This window comes from Gobius niger (assembly GCF_951799975.1).
Source record: "Gobius niger genome assembly, chromosome: 5".
Lineage (NCBI taxonomy): Eukaryota > Metazoa > Chordata > Actinopteri > Gobiiformes > Gobiidae > Gobius > Gobius niger.
Window position 1 is genome coordinate 37,048,737 of NC_136856.1, and position 17,058 is coordinate 37,065,794.

General features: G+C 45.0%; 1 protein-coding gene across 1 annotated transcript in view; it reads right to left on the reverse strand.

Moving 5' to 3' along the window:
* Window positions 1-3,192: 3,192 nt before the first annotated feature.
* The window catches only part of LOC306962812 (storkhead-box protein 2-like), a 33,892-nt gene continuing 20,026 nt past the window's right edge, over window positions 3,193-17,058 (reverse strand). The window contains exons 3-5 of the mRNA XM_079556114.1: window positions 11,144-11,352; window positions 8,784-10,945; window positions 3,193-4,415 (exon numbers count right to left, since the gene is read on the reverse strand). Of these exons, the coding sequence (XP_079412240.1) occupies window positions 4,214-4,415; window positions 8,784-10,945; window positions 11,144-11,352 (2,573 nt within the window). The 3' untranslated portion in view covers window positions 3,193-4,213. The remainder of the gene's footprint in view (window positions 4,416-8,783; window positions 10,946-11,143; window positions 11,353-17,058) is intronic.

The following is a 17,058-nucleotide window of genomic DNA, read 5'->3' on the forward strand; positions in this document are numbered from 1 at the left end:
GTTATTGGACAGGTAGAGTTGAGGATGGAGTTACAGGACAGATAGATTTGGGGATGGAGTTACAGGACGGGTAGAGGTGGGGATTGAGTTACAGGACAGGTAGAGGTGGGGATGGAGTTACAGGACGGGTAGAGGTGGGGATTGAGTTACAGGACAGGTAGAGGTGGGGATTGAGTTACAGGACAGATAGATTTGGGGACGGAGTTACAGGACAGGTAGAGGTGGGGATTGAGTTACAGGACAGGTAGAGGTGGGGATTGAGTTACAGGACGGGTAGAGGTGGGGATTGAGTTACAGGACAGGTAGAGGTGGGGATTGAGTTACAGGACAGATAGATTTGGGGACGGAGTTACAGGACAGGTAGAGGTGGGGATGGAGTTACAGGACAGGTAGAGGTGGGGATTGAGTTACAGGACAGATAGATTTGGGGACGGAGTTACAGGACAGGTAGAGGTGGGCAAGGAGTTATCTCCCTGGGGGTGGGAACATCAAATGGACAGATCTATAATAAATCTCTAGAAATCTCTGGTAATGTACAAAGATGGGCACAAATCATAATTTCCCATCATTCATAAAAAACATGCACTGGACTTAGAGTTACAGTATCTTTGTGTCACCACACTGTATGGACACATCCATCAACAATTCTTGCTCCAAATATTAAAAATGAGGAATTCAATGAGCAATTTTCAAAATGATCGCAAATGACTTAGTTGGTGGGGGAACACACGTATAAAAGTCAGGTTATCAAAGTTAGTCTCTTATTCGATTTTTAAGACCCCCAGAGAAGAATTTACCATCGCAATATGGCTGCCAGAGAGGGACATTAGTTCCAATGGATTACTAATGTCCTATCTAGAGTCTTATTATAAATCAGTGGATGGAGGCATGAATGTAGGTAGGGGACAGGGCGGGTGTGCTTTGGTTTGGGAGTAGATTGGTACAGTATTGGGGGTGTAGGACAGTCTGGGGTGGGGAGGCTGTTGTTTGGTTCCTGTTGACTGTTGGTCTGTTGGGGTTTGGGGCTACAAGAGTGGAAGGGTCGGGTTGGACGGGGGTATGGGTTATGGGAGTAATGTGGTCAGACCAGGGCCAGGGCTTGAGGACGGGTAGTGTCGGAGATGACAGAAACACGTTTCTACATAAAGGCACTCTTCAGCTCGATGACTTTACCTTTGTTTTGAATCTGGCTTTGCCAAAGAGCCAGTTGCAACCAGACCACAATCATTTAAAAATTTAAATTCGTCTTGTTGATGTCAATACAGTATTACAGATAGTGTTTTATTGTGTTGTTCGAACAGGACAAGGCCAGCTCTGAACTGAAAAGCAGCACTTTGTAGAAAGTGGTTCTGAAATGCAGCAGGACTAGTGTAGTGGCACACCCTATGATAGTGGTTCAAATGTAAACTTAATGTAAACACTTTTCTAAAATAATACAACTTTACAAATATCTCTTTTAGTACCGGCAGCATTGGAAAAGGCTCAACACACTCCAATCCTTATGTAGAGGTAGTACTGAGACAAAAAGGACTACATCCGGGGTTGTGAGCTCTATAGTACAACGAGCCAGAAGATATTTCACACCTTTACCTTTTGAGTACGGACATTGAGTGCAAGTGAGAGCATGAGCATTCAGTCCAAAGAGCTGAAATTAAATATTACGCAGACTTGAAGACAAAAGCCAGTCTGTCCTGCTGTGAGCACGTCCGTCTCACTGAGCTGTGCTGGGGGGTAACCACGGGGGCTTATTGCAAGGCTCAGGCCAATTCAACCAGGTCTACCATGACAGTGCTTCAAACACGGTCTTTCGGGCCGCTTCACGTGTTGCGTTTCGTTTACAGGTGAAGACAATATGCCAGGTTCTCCGTGCGATAAAAGAATGAGTTAATGAAGGCAAAGTGGAACTGCTCTGTAGTGAAACTAGGGTCAGCCTTGCTCCTCACTGCTGGACGGCTCAGCAGGCTCAGGGTGGTGGTATAGGCTGTATGTGCTGGGACATTCACAGGCTGAGGCTGAGAACAGCGTGCTTTTTGCAGGTGTAGAGGTAGTTACAGTGTATGGACGCATAGAGAACTCCTCACACACAGACACACACACAGACACACACACACAGACACACTCGCGCACACACCGCCCCGTGCCGTCCGTCTGCTCTAACATGTCTACGATCACATTTCACTTCCATAACAAGGGAAAGGCCAGTGGTGCGCTCTCCGGGGGCCTGACTGTCCACCTTTTCTGTGGAGCGGTTCACAAGCGACAAAACGCTTCTTTGAGCAGCTGGTGACACTCTAATGTCAATCTAACGTCCTTTAAGGTGAGACTCTGCAGGTGAGCAGGGAAAACATTGTGCATATATGTATGTATGTAAATATACAACAAAAATGTACTGCAAGTTTTCTGCCATTCCATGTTTTCATATAAAAATAAGAGAGAAAGAAGAGAGGGATATTTAATATATTTTCACCGACGGACTCTAAATAATGGACAGACCCAACATTCTCAAGAGGATTGTTTAGTTCTTGAATAAGCTCATCATAAGTGAAAATAATCAATAAAAATTTCAATTGAATCTTGTTATTTTGGGTTCACATCTTAAAGCAGTACTAAGTAACTCTTCCCCCTAGAGGCCATAAGCGCAACTGCAGGTGTAGTAGCAAGTTACGATTTTTTCACTTATTGTCTTGGAGAGTAAATACGACGCTGACAGGAAAGGCGAAGGGAGAGAGGGTTACTGTGCATCCAATTATACAATGGAAAAAAAAAAAATCACTCAAACTTGGCTGTAAATACTGTTTAAAGTGACCTTAGCCCGCAGTTAGCTTTGCCTGTTAGCCTGTTAGCTTCTTCTTCGTGATTCCATTAGTGTGTATTGCTTGCTCCGGACCGGGGGCAGTCAAGTTGCAAACATGGTTTTCTGTCCAGAGACACCAGGGGGAGATGAAAGACCCTCCAATCATCCCATAAACACTTGTATTACCCCCACAGGGACTACGAAAAGGATTTATTAAGGTAAACACGTTACTTAGTACTGCTTTAATAAATCAGGCAGGAATTAGATAGTAAAAACTTCCCTCTGAATAAACCTTCCAAATGTAGCTACGTCCGAGCCTGCAAAGTGTGGAGTCTATAGGAGCTCCTAAAGTGGAGATGCTGTTCAAGAGTGGAATGGAAGCCTCATTTGGAGAAAACAAACATCTGCACATGTGCCCTGTGGATCCTTGCCCCGCCTTCCTCCCACAATGGAAATGACCACATCTGGATTACAGCGCCACCGCGGTCGCCTTGTGAATTAACACGGGTGGGAAGACGCGATGTTGTCTGTCGTTTTACTGCAGCACTTTGGGATTTGTTTGGCAAATGTAAAGTGCATCACGAATGAAATGTATTATCATTATTTTTTAGTTATTCCCTGGAAATCTCCAGCTCTCCTGAACAAAATGTCTTCAAATAAACATCGTAAAGGGCACGTTTTGTCTTTTTTTATTCTCTGACGTGAAAACTAAGATGCTAAGGAAGAAAAGAAGCTATAAATCTCCACACTGACCACTTCAATCAAACGCTTTCACGTGCAGCATCTCGCCTTAATGCGGTTTCTCGGTGAGCGGCATGTTTTAGATTTAAACAATTAAGACAACTATGTCATACAAATAGAACCAGCAGGGTGCTTCTGATTAGATAACATTACTTGGTTAATCCATATTTATTGCCTATATGTTTTGAAGTGGATCCTTTCTGCTGCTGTATACGTCCCCACACCTGGCCCTGTATGCACTGCTGCTTCCTGAACTCACGGGTAAGGGACTGAGGACAGGGGAACAACGGAATGAACTAGCGCTGCCAATGAAACACACGGCGAGCCACGACATGACAGCCCTTTTTGCCCTTTTCATGCTATCTGAATGTGTCGAGTCTGAGGAAGCTCAAAACAGTACCTTCAAAATGATAAAACAGCGGTTGCTAGGTAGTTTAGTGAGCGAAGCCTCCTCACTCTAGTGACACCAGCCGAGAAGTGAACCAGCGGAAAAGGGAAGGACAATTGACCTGAGACTATGTGGACACACATGGCCCAAACGCACTCACTCAGACTGCAGAGAACACTACGCACTGTGCACAGGTGAATGTGCTGAGTGACCAGAGGCCTGACCCTAGCACGTGTGAGGGGGGGATGGGGCCGTGCTCTGGAGATCTAACAGTCCTGGCTGTGGGGCGGTCAGACGCTGGTGATGGAGGCCAGGCAGGCACTGGGCTTTTGGAGCTTGTCGGACGGGGTTCCTGCAGATTCAGAGATGGTCCGGAAGGAGAAGGGGGCCCCCGCGGCCGTCAGGCCCAGGTGCCCAGGGCTCAGAGCCAGGTTCTGTCGGCGGTTACTCTCCACGATGGAAGAAGTGTTGGACGCCAGGCTCTCCCGGGTTCTGTTCAACAAGAGAGAACGTGCATCAGTTCAAATGAGAAAAGTGAGAACACGTCCTTGAACATTTTGGTCTGAAGGATTTAAAGCCAAACTGTAAATAAAGTTTTCACATCAAGTGCCATCTCATAAGATAATTGACCTAACAGGCTGAGACCCAGTCTGGACTGAACGGATCCAAAAAGGGCCTAAAACAAGACCCACTGGCCCTCATTATTAACATAGAATGTTTTTTGACGTATTTTGATGCCACGCTGGAGGGCGCGTGGCATTTAAGAACCTGTGCGTGCTGCTCCAGTCCTGCTGGGCACACGAGCTGCTGATGGTGAACGTGGCAGCTGAAAAGCAGCGTCATTTTAATGAAACATCCAAAAACACTCATGTGTTAAGAGGCCATTTCTCACTTCTCTAACCAGGAAATGATAAATCAAACAAAAACTTTACTTTTGTGTATTAGGAAGATTATAGATTATTTCACTAACCCACTTTAACCTTATAGCCTATTCAATATTACATTTGAAAATTAAAAAAGCCTAATTTGACTAAGAATAAGGCGTTTATATTAAACAGTCTGTAAATATGAAAAAGCTGATCAAATATGACCATTTAAAAACATGTTTAACACAACGCTGCAGTCAGACCAGAGTCTGGACCAAGATCAGAACCAGTGAAAAGTGGCTGTGGTCAGCTCCGTGGACTCTGCGCTAGAGCCGGGGGGACTTTGCGTCTCCTCCAGGAGGGAAAAGGTGACTGGCACCTGACGAACCTGTCCGGACCAGAGAAAGCCCGACTGCAGGACGTGCTGTGCTTCCCCTGACGAGTGGAGAGCGCGTTCAGCTGGGCCTATGCCCTGTGGTGCTGTAGAAGGTTTTGTTTTACCCCTGGGCCACTCACGGCGCTCAAACCAGGAGCAGACCTCGAGTACCAGACCCTCCTTGCCTCCAGTGTCTGACACTGTGCATGAATGAGTGTCAATGAGTGAGTGGTTCCTTGATGTCAAGCCTAATGTTGGCAGCGTCATATAAATGTGACCAGTTAATGTGGAATATTGTAAACTGTTACTGATATGTTCATAGCTTAACCGTAGAAATCATAAATGTATCTACAATTGCGTACATTTCCATCACCATACAAATGAATGGTGAAGCCAGGCGCAAGACTTAAGTACATTGCGGTATGTTGTGTCCGTTTCAAGGACTTATAAGATGGTGCTTTAGTGGCCATTGGATGTGTATATGACTCCACAAGAAGCAAAAACTGAACTGAATCCGATTTAGCTCAGAGGACACTTTTACGCTAATGTGTATCTAAAGTGAAATCTCCAAAGGTCAATCATTGATGATTTCTAACGAGGCTTTGACCTACATGTGGTCGATGGTTGAACGGCTAAAAACATCTGGATTATTCAGAATACTTTAATACAATACTTGATGGCTAATGCTAGCAGGCTAATGAACTCTGAAAATGAACTTCCCGGACAGGCCAATTTTGCTAATGTTAGGACCAAACAGTACTTCTCCTTTTTATTTCTATGAGCTAAATATTCAAAGAACAAATATTTCATTGAGAACATATTGTTTTATGTGCAAATGTCTTGCATGTTGCTATGTGACTGCCTAAAGATGGAAGTAAACCTCTTAAGCCGCTCACGGTTTGGGGCATATTGATGGATAAAACACAAAGTCACATGTGTTTTTACTTAATGCCACATAGCATAATTGCCTAACTCATTTTTGTTTTGATTTTGGAAAACATGTAAAAAGACGTTTTATAGGAAACACATTGTTTTTCTCATATTGCCATTTTAACAATACAAAATGACTTAGGCAATTATGCTATGTGGCTAACTTTATGTAAATGTACGTTTGTTTTTTTAATGGAATGCTTTGTTACCTGTTGATTCTAGTGAATAAACAATATAGATGTTCAAACCAGGCTTGTTACAGTCTGTGTCAGGGTTGCCAGGTCCGCGGTTAAACCGCAGAATTGGGCGTTTTTTAAAGCCATTCCGCGAGTGAAAAAAACTGTCCGCGTTATTTTGCCTCGCTGTAATCAATGTTGTATTGATCACAATCACTATTTCGAAGGCAAATCCAAGGCTCTGTGAGCTGCTTTTTCAATACGGGAGGGAAATAGGGGCGGTTTCTCATCATCGCAGGAGCACATGGGCTCTGTTAGCTAGTAAACAATATTGAAAATTCCAGCCGCGCTGTATGTCCGCGGGTTTTCCGCGGTTTTCAGATATTTTTGGGCGGGTTTGGCTTCCCAGACCTGGCAACCCTGGTCTGTGTTTGGAGAAAGTCAAAGGCACTTAGTGAAAATTGGATAAAATAATAATAATAATAAAAAAGACCTTTTCCCCACAAAATGAGCAATTTTCTAAAATGAATTATTTATCCTTCAAAATGGATAAATAATTCATCTATAAACCTATGTGTAACATTTGATGCTAAGGATAAATCTATGTTCAAATAATAGTAACTTTGATAAAGGAAGTATCAGTTTTGCATGCTCCCTGTGTTGTGTTCAGTTGTTATATGGTTGTCCAAACAGCAGATGGCAGTGTGGTGCCACAGATCTGAAGGACTTCCATCATATGTTTTAACTTCTAAGTGATTACCTAACAACTGTAGGTTTTCTAGAATGTACTGTTAAAATATAAATCCTGATAAGCCCTTTTGTACTCCTCGCTTACGTGCTGGACGCACGTGGGAGCCAATCAGGGCGTTTGCCACATCTGCATGGACGAGCCGTGCAGATGTGGCACGGCTCACTTTTTGCCTGCTGCAAAAAGTGACCCCGCGCCAAAGTGCTTCACAACGCAAGCGCTGTGATTGGTTGATCCTTTCGCAAAACGAGGAAACACACACAAACAAATTCCTTTTGTCTCCCTCGTCCAACTTATTTTTCATTAACATACAGTATTGTTCCTATGATTTAGTGCTTTTTATGTTGTTGTTAAAAACATGTATAACAGTTTTGAAGTGCTGAATCCAAAAACACATTTTTGCTCAATCGGATCCATTTTTAGCTCTCGGCCAAATGTTGCTGAAGGGTATAGTCTTTCTAATGTCTTCTGTCCTGGTGCCTCTGTCCACAGTTAGGGGCAGACAACGGATGGATTTGCATTTGTGCACACATTTTTGCACACAAAATCTACACTACAAAACATGTATCCAATTTCCACTTAAAGGAATAGGCCACCGTTTTTACATACTAAGATATGTTCTTACCTCACCTTAGTCGAGTTAATATATCCCCGTCTGGTCTTTGTCCGTGCGCTCTGTCACGCAAACGGAGCACATACGCAGCCTCTCCCACATGTCACATAGCTCCAAAAAAGCTCACGATAGAAGCTACCAAGCTCTTCCACGTGTTCCCTATTTAAATAAAGTTACGTGAAGTGTTTTCATGCGAAGTATATTTACACAGAAATGTACTTTGCCGATTTTATAAGCAGATAAAAAGGGGTACTATATTGTGAGGCGTAATGATACGAGGAGCAAAACGTCCGCGCAGTAACTCCTAAAGACTTCCCCCGCTCACTTCCGTCAGTAGAAGCTGCGTGACTTGTACAGAGCCTTTTACAACAAGCAGAAAATATATTTTGGGAAAGTGCTGCGCATTCCTACCTCATGGTCGAGCTCCTGAGTCCTGTGTCGTCGTCCGGGGTGAGTTGGAAATCTGTGAAACATTACTACACTATATACTTTCTGCTTGTTATCACAGCCCGGCACGATGCACGTAAAAGGCATTGTTCACAAGTTATCCACGCTTCTTCAACTGTTCTCTGCGAGCTCTCTACAAGTCACGCAGCTTCTATTGACGGAAGTGAGCGGGGGAAGTCTTTAGGAGTCACTGCGCGGACGCTGTGCTCCTCGTATCATTACGCCTCACAATATAGTCCCCCTTTTTATCTGCTTATAAAATCGACAAGTTACATTTCTGTGTAAATATACTTCGCATGAAAACACTTTACGTAACTTTATTTAAATAGGGAACACGTGGAAGAGCTTGGTAGCTTCTATCGTGAGCTTTTTTGGAGCTATATGACATGTGGGAGAGGCTGCGTATGTGCTCCGTTTGCGTGACAGAGCACACGGACAAAGACCAGACGGGGATATATTAACTCGACTAAGGTTAGGTAAGAACATATCTCAGTATGTAAAAACGGTGACCTATTCCTTTAACACAAATACCTTCAGATTCTGCATTTTTTGACAATTCACCAAAACTAGTTTTTGTAACACAGTGTTCTTAAAAGCACAAAATGAAAATATCACCCAGGCACGAGTGAGGGTCACCGAGCAAGTGACCTGTGAGTTTCTACCCCTCAAAAACACCAGGTATCCGACCTCTAACTGAGTCTTACCGCGGGGAGTTGAATCCGCTGTCCACAGTCACTGAGCTGGAGTCCATGCTGTCCAGCCTGGCAGAGTGCGCAGACTGCTGGTTGGGACTGGGTTCTTCCAAGTTGTCTTTAGCACCAGGGAAGGTAAGAGTTCGTTCAAATCTCCTCTGAAGGTCTCGCTCCTTCTCTCTGTCCAGGAGCCACTGCATGGTCCCTGTGCCCCCCACCTTACCCACACCTCCCTTCCCAGGTTTGTCCGCCTCTCCCCGGCCTTTAGCTCCGCTCTCCTCCAGCTCATCATCATCGGACACATTGTAGTAATCAAAGGAAGCTTCAGCGGCACTGGGGTTGCTCTCAGGTCCTGGTGGGGGAGCAGAGGGGGTCGCCACCAAGGGCTTGGGGGCATCAAATGTCCCCTGTGAGTCCAAAGCATCACATGATGATGACAGAGTGGTGGAGGCCGTCGCTGTGGGCTTCCTCAGTGAACTATATCCAGGTAAAGGCAGACTGGGAGGGGGCTTAAAAAGAGTGTCTTTACTAAAGATCTCTTTCCTTTTCTCTGGACCAGAAGAGGCACTGTGGGAGAGTCTTCCATTTGGAAGAGGGGACTCGGGGATTGACAAAGGTATTGGTGGCAAGCTGCCACCTTTAGGTCCAACCTTTGCAAAGTCGTCTTTATTTTCGGGTGGGTGTGGTGTCTGTCTCTCCACCTGCCTGTCTATTTTCAAACCATCGTGGCTGTTTTTGCCAAGAGTTCCCAGAGGGTTGACTGACGTGAGAGGATCAGATGTGCCGGAACACTGGAAATAGTCATCTGGGGCCACCGAGGTAGCCAGCGTCTTGGGCGAGTAAGCTGGCAGACTGTCTCTGCTCTTACTCTTCTCTAAGCTTCGGCTTATGTCCATCGCCAGAGCATCAACAGAGGGCTTGGTTGAAGAAGGCGTGGTCCGGGAGTAGTGTGAGGAGCTCTGATTGGCTCTCAGGGTGCCATCATCAGTGTAGTAGCGACTCCTGTCATCAAAGTAGTTTGGCGGTCCCATCAGCCCCGCACCTAGGGGACCTTTAGAGTTGTCCATGGATCTTGAGCGCTCCTTGGCTTTGTCGCTGCGTTCGTGCCGGGATTTCCTCTCCTGGGTGTGAGAGTGCGAGCGGTGGACTTTGGAGTGATGTGCTGATGGACCATGACTTGGCTCTGGAAAAGGCATCTCAGTTCTTCGTTTGGCCAGCTCTCCGGACACGTCCCATTCGGGTGTGACGGGCATATGAGAGGCCTCCAAAATGTTGGGGTTGCTGTGGGCCAGATGAAGACGAGCCCGCTGGCGCTCCATGGCCAGGGCATGCTCTCGCGGCGAACGGGCCAAAGATGAGGAGTACGCCCGGTAGTCCCTGTCAGCCAGCTCCAGGTGTGAGCCGTCGGTGGGCTCTCGAGAGCCCCTGGTCTTGCTGTGGGAACGGCTGGCTTTGGTTTGAGCTTGTTTACGGTGCCGGCCGCCGCTGCGACGGCTCCGTGAGCTGTGATTGGCTGAAGACACTTTACTCCTCTGAGCGCGCTCCTCCTCCAGCCGCTTCATGACAGCCGTGTGGCGGGCCAGGTTCTCCACAGTTAGGTCCGGATTGATTCTCCGAATAATCTCCATCTCCACGTGGCGGGGCAGCTGGCTGGGCACCTCCTCGTCCCGCAGCGGCCATTCCTCTGGCGGGAACTGTGCAGAGAAAGTAGCCAGCTGCTTTGTTTTATCCTTCTTAAAGCTCAGACGAAACAATTTCAAACCAAACTTGCGACTCCCCATGCTCCCTCCTGTTCCCTGTGACTTGTCAGAGTCACCCAGCGTGGCGCTTGCCGCGCCCCCTCCACTTCCGGCCCTGTGTTTGGTCAGCGTGTCGGTCTTGAAGGGAAAGCTTAAGGTGGCCCTGTTCTTGTCAGAGGTGGTTGGCTGTTGGGGTGGTGTCTGTGGCGAGTGTGGAGAGGGGTATTCGCGGTGCTCTTTGGGGGAACGGCGCTGCAGAGTATTGTGGTGACTGGGGGGGTCGTCTGCTTTGCAGTTGTAGAAAGCGTCGCTGTGGTTCTGGCCTGATTTGGCGTGAGTGCGCTCTCTGATGCCCCCTGATGTGGACGGGGTGATTGTGCCTGACAGTGGGGAAGTACACTGGGTCTGTTGGTGCTGCTGATGGCTCTGCAGCTGCTGCACCTGGTGCTGCACCTGGTGTTGGGCCTGGTGTTGGGCCTGGTGTTGGGCCTGGTGTTGCGCCTGGTGCTGGGCCTGGTGCTGCGCCTGGTGCTGGGCCTGGTGTTGCGCCTGGTGCTGGGCCTGGTGTTGCACCTGGTGTTGGGCCTGGTGCTGGGCCTGGTGTTGCACCTGGTGTTGGGCCTGGTGTTGCACCTGGTGCTGCGCCTGGTGCTGCGCCTGGTGTCTCTCAGAGCGCTCGTCTAAGTGGTACCACTTGGAACTGGTCCGGATTAAGCTGGGCGTGATGAAGTAAGTTTGAGGAGTCACAATGAAATATCCATCATGTGTTGGGTAGATCTTCCGGTCACGGACCAGTAAGCTCAGTGTGTGGTGCAGCACCTCCTCGGTTGGAGTGGGAACCCCTGGGGAAACAAAAGGGAAGCTTTAAAGGTAGGAATAAAACCCAAGCGTTCAGTGTCACAGTCTTGACATGAAGCAGAGCCTGCAATAGTGGAAAGCTTTCCAACACTACAGTCACAATGTGATATCGGCCAAATCTGAACATAGGGATGCACCAAAACCGATACCACATGCTTGTCTCAGTAATGTGTTCCCAATACCAGAAACCGGTAGCACTTGCAGCGCTCTGCTGAACAAAACAATAAAAAAAAAAAACTGGAGAATTCTTGAGTGCAAATACAGTATTCCTAATAGAGCTGGCTTTATCACAGACTACACTCCTCCTACACCTAAATCAGAGTCTGTGCTGGATTTAACCAGTGCTAAATGTTGTCTTCATTGAAACGCAGTGCTGGGTCTGCAGTGTTTACAAGACGACAGGCTAATGTAGCTAATTTGCTAGCGGCTCTGGCGAGCCTTAAGACGCTTTATGCTTAGGGAGTAATTGCATCGGTAAAATTAACCTAGCAACTAAAAAGCACTCTGAAAAGGCAAAATGAAGACATAGACATGCCCATAGTGAGTGAAATGAAGCTTCAGCAAAAATAATCAAAAGGCTGTAGGCTACCCGCTAAGGAACACGGGAAAATCCATATGGAGTTGTAGTAAGCGGCTAATGTGAATAGAGGCCAATCTAGAACTAGTAGAAATAAGTAACCGTCTAAATCGGGCCTACTCAATAGATGGCCAGCGGGCCAGTTCTGGCCCGTCAAACAATTAAATCTGGCCCGCAGCGTGGTCACGCCGGAATTACTTCACCGGAATAGTGTAGCAGTGTCCTGTGGCTCCGGTACCATCATCTCTTACAGAGCGAGCTCAAATGAAACGGACGGACTGACAGATTTTTCCAAACCGAAGCACAGGGACAGTTGCCTGGCCTGCCAGACACTCCTTTCTGTTAAAAGAACCGCCTGGGCGTCTGCTCGCAGCCCATCATTTCACAATTTTACCCACATCGGTCCAATCAAGCACGAAGAGAAAGAAGCCGTCACCTGTCATCACCACGCACTCTTCTCAAACATTAAAGATGGCGGCGCGGCGACACTGTTTTCTTCTGCTCTTTCGTCTATTTTAAATAATTTGGAAAAAATAAAATCCCTAAAACCGGAGCAAGAAACAGCATTGGAAGCGCTCCTCGTAAAAAAAGACATTTTTGGAAAGGCTTCCTGCCACTTGTGACAGCGACGTATCTATCGTTGCTCTGATTGGTTAATGCCGTCTGTCCATCACGCCCACCGGGAAATCTTTGAGATCATACTTGCTCCCAGACTATACGTCTTAAATATCTATGAAAAAGCATGTAGTTTGGCAGGCCAGGCAACAAGGACAGTGTGCATCTTGTTGTTGCCGTTTTGCTCGGATTATCCCATGCAGTAGCAGGACTCATCGCGGTCCGCGGCAGATGACCACATGTTTCCCTGTCGTCTTCATCGCTACAAAGGGCTTGACCAGCGACTTTCAGGTAAGGAACACCAGTTCAGTTGTGGATGTTTATAAAGCGGACGATAAAGCTGATGGTGCGTGAGTTTTGGAAAACTGCACTGCACTGGCTAGCACTCGTGTTCAACCGGTAAACACGCTAAACCTCGCTATCTGGGCTCTAGTTTAGCTAAATAACATCTGAATCATTAACCTGACAGGTTCATTTTTGCTTCCTTTCTGCTCTGACTTCATTCGATACGTCTCTGTGGGAAATGTACAAGCGCAAAGATGCTCTTTGTGAAGTGAACAGGTAAAAGAGAGGCTGAATATGTGGATGAGTGCGCCATCTCCAAGGAGCGCTTCTTTCACTGAGTTTTTTCATAGCGAGGTCTGGACAGAACAGCGGCTCAGGTGTTTGGTCAACCCTTAATATTATATCTATGGTCAGTCCTCTGTCCACTCAGCTGAGCAGAGCAGTGGCTGAGCAGGAGTTAGTCATGTTGTTTGAGATGTGGTCTTGGTTCCGATGGTCCTCACATGTAACTCTTTTATTTTTATTTTTTTATGGTTTATTTGGTAGGGACAGTGCAAGTTAATGAACAAGCCACGCCGGATTGTAGCCTTAGGCTAATTTTCATCCGTCGTCCCCCATGCGCACTCTCAAACACACTCTCATACATCCTGGCCTATTGTACATGTTTTTAGTGGTAGGGGAAACCGGAGTACCCGGAGGAAACCTACGCAGACACGGGGAGAACATGCAAACTCCACACAGAAAGGCCCCGTCCTTGGTGGGAATCGAACCCGGACCTTCTTGCTGTGAAGCACAAGCACTAACTGCTCTGGTTTAATCCTGGTTTAGTTCTGTGTAGTCCTAGTTTATTATTAGGTTCTCAATTATACTGCATTAATCTGTTATTGCAATATTTTTAAAGCCTCAAAATGCTGGAATATAATAAATGTATGCGTTTAGGACAATTCTATTGAAGCAGTGACGATAATGAAATTCTCATTTATTTATCTCAAAAATATGAATTGTTTGGTGGCGGTGGGAGGCTCACTAACTGACCGGCCCAGTGGCCAATGACCTCCAACAAATCTGGCCCAGTGAAAAAGAAGAGCCCTGGTCTAAATACTATTATGAAAATAATAGTAATAATAAGTACAACACAGGCATTAAGAACATGGGCTGCTCTGTCTGTGATGTTCACTGTGGGCCTAACCATCTGCTATCATTTTCATCTTTATAATTCAAGCGACACCCAGGAAACAAATGATAAATTAAGCCTTGGAAAACAATGATAAAATGATACTGATTGATTTACTGATGATACTGATTAAAAAATATATTCAATAAAAAAAATTAAAATACAATAAAATAGTCAAATTGTGATATAACTTTACTCTCAGGTAAAAGTAAATAAGTAACTAATTACTAACCAATGTGCTATAAAAACTAAATCTATACACCTCAAAAAGTATACATGAAGAAAATTACTTGTACTCGTATCGGTATTCGGTTAAAGCACTCGTATCGGTGCATCCCTATCTGAAAACATGTGCTCAATATCTGAGATTTTTTGAAACATACCAATATGGAGAGGACCTGCCACGGTGTGAACTCAGACCCACAATGCTCTACACTGTATGCATCACACTCTAGTGACAATACCAACAGAACGATAAAGCATCACATTAACACCACTTGAATGTGATTGAAACATAGAAATGTGGTTTCCTCCTTTTAAAAGCCTGGGTGAGTGAGTTCTTTGATTTGTGGTTTGATGTGAGTTCTCTGCTCCTCTTCAAGAGCTGCTCTAAAGTCTTGCTGCCAGTTACATCATAGATGCCTCTCAGCCTCAGCGGAGTGATGCAAGCACATGCCAGGCCACTCTGACGGAGGAGAACCACACACATGTCCAGCACTGCACTGCACGCTTTACACTACTGTGGATTCCAAACACTATATCATCCACATCCACTTCACAGAGTCAGGGGAACAGGTAAATGTGTGTGTAAACTGTAGCACTGACACAGTCATGAGGCCCTCCCCAAAGGAAACAACAACTGGGACTGGTCGAATTCAATACAAGAGAAGAATACAATCATTTCATATCGAAATAATAGAGATGCACCGCTCCGGCTTTTTTGCTTCTGACACCGATACTGGGGGTCTGAGTATCTGCCGATATCCGATATGAAAAAAGTGAATGGTCCTCTTTTCTTCATTTTAAGAACAAGAAACCTTAACCCTAACCTCTGTAATGTTCAAATATTTAACAAGGATCACTGGGCTTTTCTACACTGCATATCCTCGGCTACATGACGGTTTGCATTAATATTGACAACTTCCAAAGTGATCTGATAATTACAAATATGTTCGATCAGTTATTCTATAACAGCATTTCATAAACTAAAATACAAATACTTGGCCGCTCCAGCAGGGGCCATTTTTTCTTAATGCTTAAGGTGATTCAATCATAGTTTCTGTCGCAGCCTTGATTAGTTGCCGCAAGCATTAGCATACTGTTGCTAGCCACGGCATTTTGCACTGCGATCAAAAATACATTTGCAGAGGATAAAACAAACTCAGCGACTGAATTCTCCAGGTTCTGCCCTTCAAAATGTCCATATTGAATTAAGTTGAGCTTATAAAATGGTGAGAGCAAAAGCAGGTTCAGTATTGAACATTTGTAGCCAATACACGATATTGTATTTTTTCCAGTGTCGGCTCCGATATCCGATACAAGTATCGGATTGGTGCATTCCTACTAAATATTAACAAAAAATGTGTTTTCTGCTGTGGGTGTGAGCTTTAGCAGTAAGTCAGATCCACTACCACTAAAACAAGTGCAATAGGCCAGAAGTGACCATGTCAGTAACACTGCACTGGCCTCAAAGTTACTACAATGTAATGTCCTGTAACAGTGTGTAATAACTTGTACCTACAGGTTGAAACATGATGGAGGTACATAATGTAATAACCTAACCCTAAGGGTCTTATTACATTATGTACCTCCAAAATACTAACACATTATTCCATTGTGTATGTAGTACATGGAAGTTATTACAGATTGTTACAAAGCAGATTACATTGGACTAAAGTTAGTTAGGTACAATGTATCAAGGTAGTGTCAAATAAAGTGTAAGCATGACTTCTGTGTTTGGGCGACTTGTGTCATGTGAAACGGTATAGTATCATGCCGCAAAATACTGCTTCATATTATAATATGGATATATTGTTGCACCCATTGATGACTCTGAGCACCATTTCCGGTTGACCTTTTCCTCGAGTTCAAGATGACAAGTGTGTAATAACCTACAACAATCACAACTCAGTGTGTGGTCATTTTAAAGGCTGCTTTATAAATAGCTTATGGTTGTAGGGACTTATCTGAACGATTGGAGCTAGCTGTAGCTTTCTTCGATGGGAATTTGGTTTGTCTCATGGTACAACACACATTCTTGCCACTGTTCCCAAGAGCTCCACAGGAAATGATGTTTTTCCACAACATTTATTTCAGTGAATCTCAATGAGACACCATTAGTAAACTTCACAATCTTTAAAGTTAGTTTGGACTAGTTTAAACTAGCGTTGTGCTGTGGAGGTGTGGAGATCCACTAACCACGTGTCCCTCCATCGGCTGCATTCAGACCCTCCTTTCTGATCCAGCCACTCAAACGAACTCCTGTCATCCTGGTTTGAGTAGTAGAGTTCGACAGCAGCATCTTTCAAGTAGCTAATACCATGTTGTGTTGGCGTTCTTTTCAGTAGCCTGACATTTCGCTTCTGGGTAGAGATGCACAGATCCAGCTTTTTTGCTACCGATACCGATACTGGGTTTTGAGTATCTGCCGATACCCGATATTTAGCGACACCACTTTCTTAAAAGTGGCTTTCTCTGATGGAAAAACTAATTTGACTCTCTTCTCCATTTCAAGATCAATAAAGTCATATTTTACCGTCATGATGTTACAATTATCAATTATATCTATTGATAAACCCTTGGAAAAACATTTAACAAGGATCACTGGACTTTGATACACTAAATATCCTTGGGTATGACAGGCCTTAGGTTACATTAATATAAACAACTCACATAAGGTGATCTGATCATTACAAATATGTTACATGAGTTATTTCTTAAACTAAAATACAAACACTTGGCTTCAGCAGTGGTTGTTTTATTTTATTAGGCTACTAAGGTATTTATTTATATGTTAGTTTCTTTCCCAGCCTTGATAGT